This window comes from Asterias amurensis, chromosome 4 (assembly GCF_032118995.1).
Source record: "Asterias amurensis chromosome 4, ASM3211899v1".
Taxonomy (NCBI): Eukaryota; Metazoa; Echinodermata; class Asteroidea; order Forcipulatida; family Asteriidae; genus Asterias; species Asterias amurensis.
The window spans coordinates 1013449-1019663 of NC_092651.1; the positions used below are offsets into that span (position 1 = coordinate 1013449).

The 6215-nt window shown below is 36.7% G+C and overlaps 1 protein-coding gene across 1 annotated transcript; it reads right to left on the minus strand.

Annotated features, from left to right (window-relative positions):
* Positions 1-95: 95 nt before the first annotated feature.
* Positions 96-5466, minus strand: LOC139935657 (beta-sarcoglycan-like). Its single transcript, XM_071930158.1, has 7 exons — positions 5391-5466; positions 4130-4333; positions 3646-3828; positions 3410-3446; positions 2938-3098; positions 2530-2658; positions 96-2083 (listed from the first exon to the last, which is right to left on the minus strand). Exons 1-7 carry the CDS (start codon positions 5409-5411, stop codon positions 1865-1867), a joined length of 954 nt encoding a protein of 317 aa, XP_071786259.1. The 5' UTR covers positions 5412-5466; the 3' UTR covers positions 96-1864.
* Between the last annotated feature and the right edge of the window lie 749 nt (positions 5467-6215).

The window sequence follows — 6215 nt, forward strand, 5'->3', positions numbered from 1 at the left end:
TCAAAGGTCAAGGTCATGGCTGTGATTTATAGCTAAAAAGCTGTACAGGTAAATTCACAAAAAGTAGGAATGCATAGAGATAATTCCATTCAGCGTATAATTTATTCCATTTTCTGTATACAGTAATGCGAAATACAGGTGGGTCTGTCCACACTAATGGGTCTTTTTGGTTCCAAAAGATAACTTTTTGGACTGTGACTGGGAGGGTACACAAAATACAACATTTTTCCCTGTATTTTGTTTTGTACAATTCTCTGCTGATAGTGAGTGTGCTTACCAAACAGTATAACAAATGTCTTATTATTTAAGAAGTTACGCAGTTTTCTTTAAGACACATTGTTTGTAATGAGGACAGACATTTTGTATTGGAATTGACTAGAAATGGATGACACAAATAATTAATTAATTGATTTACTCAAAGGTTAATTAAGTTAGACCCATTGGCCCTATTTTTATGGTTATCTGTATAAACCAAGAGTACCTTGAGGTTTTTCAGCTGGTATGAATGTTTGTTTTTAACATGGACAGACATATTGTGACAAATATCTGTCCATGTTACAAACCTAATATCTTCAAGATAATTCCCTGTAGTTTCTTGAGTACCCACGCAGATGCCTTGGTTTTGCCTGGAAACATTCTTTGCAGGGACAGCATTGTAGGGGACAACATTTTTGGCAATCTGTTTATATTATTATGCCTTTCTCACCATTTATGTACGAAATGTCTGTCCAACATTCCCCTGTTATAAACATAATCATCTTGAAGATGATCCCCAGTTATTGCTAAAATACAGATAAATGTGTCTTGCTTTTTGCAAACAAAAACCTTGAAGTGATTTGGAATGTGCATGGGAAACAAGCTTGACAAAACTCTTGTTTATTTTTGTCACCCATTTATAAAATAAAGTCACATCAAATGGTCCCATTAGTGTGGACAGACCCAGGTACATGCATGGGCTGTTTTGTTTTACACTAACAGTTAAAGGGTGAAGAAGTTATTTTAGAAGTTTAAGAAAAAAGAGTTTTTTAAGCTTTACAAATCTGTTACTTTCTTATTTTAAATGTGGTTCATATTGTTGGTCATATTACAAACAGAAGATGGGTTAAAAATGGAAATATTTGGTTGAACAGTGTTTGTCGAATAATTAATTACCATTCAAAGTTCAGCAAATTTCAAGACCTAACTTGTAATAGTTTCTTAAACACTAATTAGCGTGACTGATTATATTATACAAGAACATTAACTAGCCTGCAACCGATTTCACAAAACGCTAGGATTAATCCTATCTCGAGTTAGGATGAGTAACTCGTCTTAACTTGGGATGGGTTCAATGCGTCCTACGTCTTTGGATGCGGAACTTAACTCATCCTAAGTCATAAGATTAATCCCAAAACAGGGAGAGTTTGGTGAAATCGACGGCTGGTGATTTGAAGCCATAAGAATGCATCCATGTTTGTGAGCAAACCCTTGCTACAAACCCTTGTTCTATAAAACTTTTCTTTGTAACCGGTAAACTCAAAATTAAGAACATTAAAAAAAAAGTTTGCGTCTCATTCACGCACATGCATCAATTTGCATGCATCTATTTTGTGTATTTTTAGTTGCCATCCTTTATATATTTACAGTGAGAATATGAGCTAAGCTACAAACTTTATAAAAAAAACATAAATAAAATAGCTATATAAAATTGCACATTGTTTTGATAAGAATACCACCGAGTAAACAAATCACAAATAAAACCTTTTGGGTAAATTCAATTTACATGATACAAAGATTTTATTGTATGGATGACAGTCCTATAAACTATTTTCTACTTTGGTACATTAATCTAAAACTCTGCTACTAAGGTTGTTTAAAATCTGAACTACTTGTCTTTACACAGGGCCACTGTACTTTCCAAGTTAGCACATGGGTGTTGAATGTCAGATTGCACTGGTACTTGGAATACTCTCCCACTTGTTTTACATACACAAAGCTTGTACACAGAAGCTCTTGGTCGATTTATTACACCCCTTGCAGCTTTAGGAATCAAAGTTGAGTTGAGATAGAGACCACCACTGCCATCAAGGATTAATGTAGACCTCTGAAATAATAAAAAGACAATTTCAGTCCATATGAAGGTTTGTTACGATTGTAGTCCCATTTAATGCCGCAATAGCCCATATGCACACGCACAATCTTGAAAATATACCACAAAATGCATTTTGAGAAACGATGTACAGTATACAAAAACAATAAATGCTGCAAAATAGGATGCTTTGCTGTAGTTTATATGTAACTAGCCAGGTTGAACAATTGTGTACCACATTGCTTCAAAATCAGAGAGCCATAATGGTTGCCGGTTTTGCATGAACCCAGTTTCACCCAAAATCCTTTGAGCATAGACCCTACTCCCAAGGCTACTCCTGGGTAATGCTGTCTTCGTGGGTGTAAAGTTCAAGTGTAAACAGATCAACCAACAATGTCTGTGAGAGTAGAAGTTTTAGACTGGAAATTTATATTAATGATTTTGTTTATCAGTTTACTTACCGATTCTATTGAGATATCCTGTGCTTTGAAATTCAATTGTTTAGCAAAAACATTGACTGCTTCACTGCCATGTAAACCAACAGGTGCCTCTGATTGAATCACCAGGTCTTCCTTTGCACTGCTTACAATCTGAAATCAACACACAATGTAACAAAAAATCAGTCATTTCATCAGCAACAAATTTAGTATAATATGCAGCAACACTAAGAAATAGGTTTGTGGACTTGAGGAAGATGTCTATCTTCCACAACTTGCTAATCAAAAAAGGAATTAAATTTTTCTGTTTCTTAACCACATGAAACAAGATTATCAGGCATAGGTTTTCTGGTTCATGAATGTTTACACGTCTTAAAATGCCAGCACACGCATAGTAACTTTGTAATTAATAACTAGTTCACTAGTTATTACCTGAGGAGAAGTTATCTGTAGTGACTGTAGTGTGTAGGCACTGGTTGGAGCAATGACTTCCTTGTCTTTGTCAGTATGGAAGATAACGGCACCAGACAGTGGGTTGATGACCTTCAGACCTTTATGACCTCTCATAACGGTCTCTCCAACTTTCACTTCAACTGATGAATCAAAGTATTTAAAGTGGTTAACTTAACGTAATGACAGATTATTTACAAACTGCGCATCCATCCCTCAGTCCTAGTGGGCACTGTCCTTTTCCGACCAGAACTCCAGTAGAACTTGTACTTGGATAGGGGTTGCCCAAGTTCTGAGCACTGTGTTGATTGCTACATGTCTTGGTGGTCATTTGGTTCTTATCATCATACCAGATACGTGTTGTGACACATAATTAATTTATTACTAAACAGCTGTTGTTAAAGAGTGGAAATAAATACATTAGGGTTTTGAAATATATCAAACAAACTCTTACCACTTGTTTTCAAACTGCTACCTGCACCAATGTGTACCTGTTAACAGTAAAGAATGTTTAAACATTAAATAAAGTGCAAATTGATCAATGGTGCTTGTTTTTATGAACGAATCAAAATAGACAATATGATCGCGCAAAAAATCCCTGAAAAACTTCCACCATTTGAAAAAGTACTTAATCGCCAACATAAGTTGCTTGTAATCATGTTTTACTCAACAAGTATAACCTGCACTTACTGATGCGTTTTGAGCACTGATTTGCATATCCCGTCCCAGGAAACTACCAATTTGTCCATTGCTGCTCTTGATGTTCTCTGCGTTGGTTTCTTGGGAGAAGCGTACAAGTCCACCTCTAAGAAACTGCAGAGAAGGCAATCCGTTGTGATCCAACTGAAGAACCCATATCACTAAGGCTGTTACCTAGTCATAATTAACATAATGAGCAATTTGTGTCAGATCTTAATACAAAAAATTTATGTTGCACAAAATTTATGATGCACAAAATCATAATGGAAAAAAGTTAGTGGGTCATCAGTTGCAATATAGTGTAAACTTAATGTAACTTATGACAAAGCATTTATTATAAGACCAAGCACAAAGCACAGACAAAGCAAGATTTGTCTGCTCAGCCAGTTTATGTGCTAAACAGAATTTATGAAAACAGATTAAGCGTCAATCAATATAAACATAACTGACATCGTCTATACAAATAAATACTTACAGCTAAATTACCGATTGCAGTGATATACAATAAAGCCAAGAAGCAGTAAGCAAAGTATCGCTTTCTCCCTCTGAGCCCAGTCTTATGCAAATGCTCTTCATGCACTGGTACATGACCTGCTCTAAAGTTACTATTGTGTTCTTTATTCACACGGCGTCTTTCCAGAGACTTCTCAAGCATTGACAAATTCCCATTAGTACCTCTCTGTAGAAAATACAAAGAAAAAAGGTTCCACATAAGAACGAAGTTAAATTCAAGCTAGAAGGAAAGAATTACACAGGTTTAGAACAAATTCATCGGCCCAAGTTTTCATATAAGTTTTCTGACAAGATTTTAGGGAGAAGTTTTTCCTTTTGTTTATTATACGCTGCTACTTGCTAGTGCTACATTCGAAATCAGCAAGTTTTATTATCGGGTACGTAACCAAGCGAATGTTATGCCAGAAAGTTATCACACGGTCTTTTGTACTAGAGTTGCTGCGGAGACTTGCTATTGACTATTATTAATAATTGTTTTTTTTTCCATTTCTAAAAAATCAAGTTGTGGTGGGACAGTATAATCTTTCCTCCATGGGTTAACAAAGAAAACCACTGTGGCGACCTTTGTTCTGTGTTCTCCACAGACTCTGATGTGTATAGACCGTATTGAATAACCCCTTTGTTGTTGCTGCTATGAAAGTCGCCATCTTGTAGGGCCAACTGTATGCGCGTCTTAATGCAAACATAATAAAAAAAGGCAAAGCAGCATGCAACATTCCCGGTTTGATACGGCACAAGCACACACACACAAACACACGCACACGCTCACACTACACAAACTCCGCTGTTGTAAGGCAGATATTGAATTTCAATACCGTTGTTTGCCGGGGATCTGTATTGCCTACCCGAGCCTACCCCCTTCTAACTCTACTTCTACTTCTACTTGTATACTCGGTAGGGTCCATACGACAGGCAGGACGTAAAGCCTACTAGAGTCTAGACCCTGTACTGGGCCCAGGCTGCACTGTGCATACATGACAAAATACAGTGCAGTAACGTTCAGACCCTACGACTACGTGCATGATGATGAATGATTGGTCGTGGTGGTGCACGGTCGTTCATCTTTGAAAGTATTGTTCGTTGTACCAAATCACGGTGTTTGCTAAACTCATAAGAAATATCAGTGTCTTGAGAACTCTTTTCAAAGGCACATGCATCAATAAATATATAAGTTTTTGTGAAAATCAATGAAAATTTAGTTAACAAAAGGTAGGATTTGTTACCTGATAAGCGGACGTAGCCATTTTACTGGGTTGTCATAATGTTGAAGCACGCCCTCTGTTGACACACTGATGCGTGAATTTTTGTTCGGACCTGCCATGCCACCGACCGACTGGGAGTCAGTGTTTGCAGCCCCACCCCCTCCCCTAGTAGCCACCAAACAAAGAGGATAGGAAAAAGAAGATTTATTTCAAACTATTAAAAAAAAAAAAGAGTTCATTGATAAAACCTTTAAAAACGAATGCCATCATAAAAAATCATGTCATTTTGCACAAGTAAGAATGTCTTCATTGAAATGTCTATAAAAAGAATTCACATGTCAAAAGAAGCTTGGATGATTTTTGTTTAATTGTATCCACCGGATGTAGGAACGAAAATTAATTACCAGACACTAATAATTGACACTTTTACTTGCTGCCTGTTAGGGACTATAGCTCTATCACAGGGTCAAAGGTTGCTCACATTTTTTGAAGGTTGCTAGCTGCATTGTTTTAATTCTTGTGTGTTATGGGAGAATAATTTTTACATTGTGTCAATTTGTCAATTGTTTGATGAACCATTAAATATTAGTTTCTTGAAGTTTATGTTCAACGTAGTAACTATTTCTAGTAGTAGACTGAGCGAGTCGAGCGTGTTAGAGCAGGGCGGGCAAGGGGAAAAATGCGCCCCGGCAGGCCAGGCGCGAGAGTCCTGTGGTGTCAATTTCACAATAGTTGGGACCGATGGTTATAAGGGGAGAGTAACGTTCGTCAAGTTTATTGTATTCAATCAAATAATTAACCGACATGCAAAGTACATATAACCGTGTATACCATAATCACTACTTT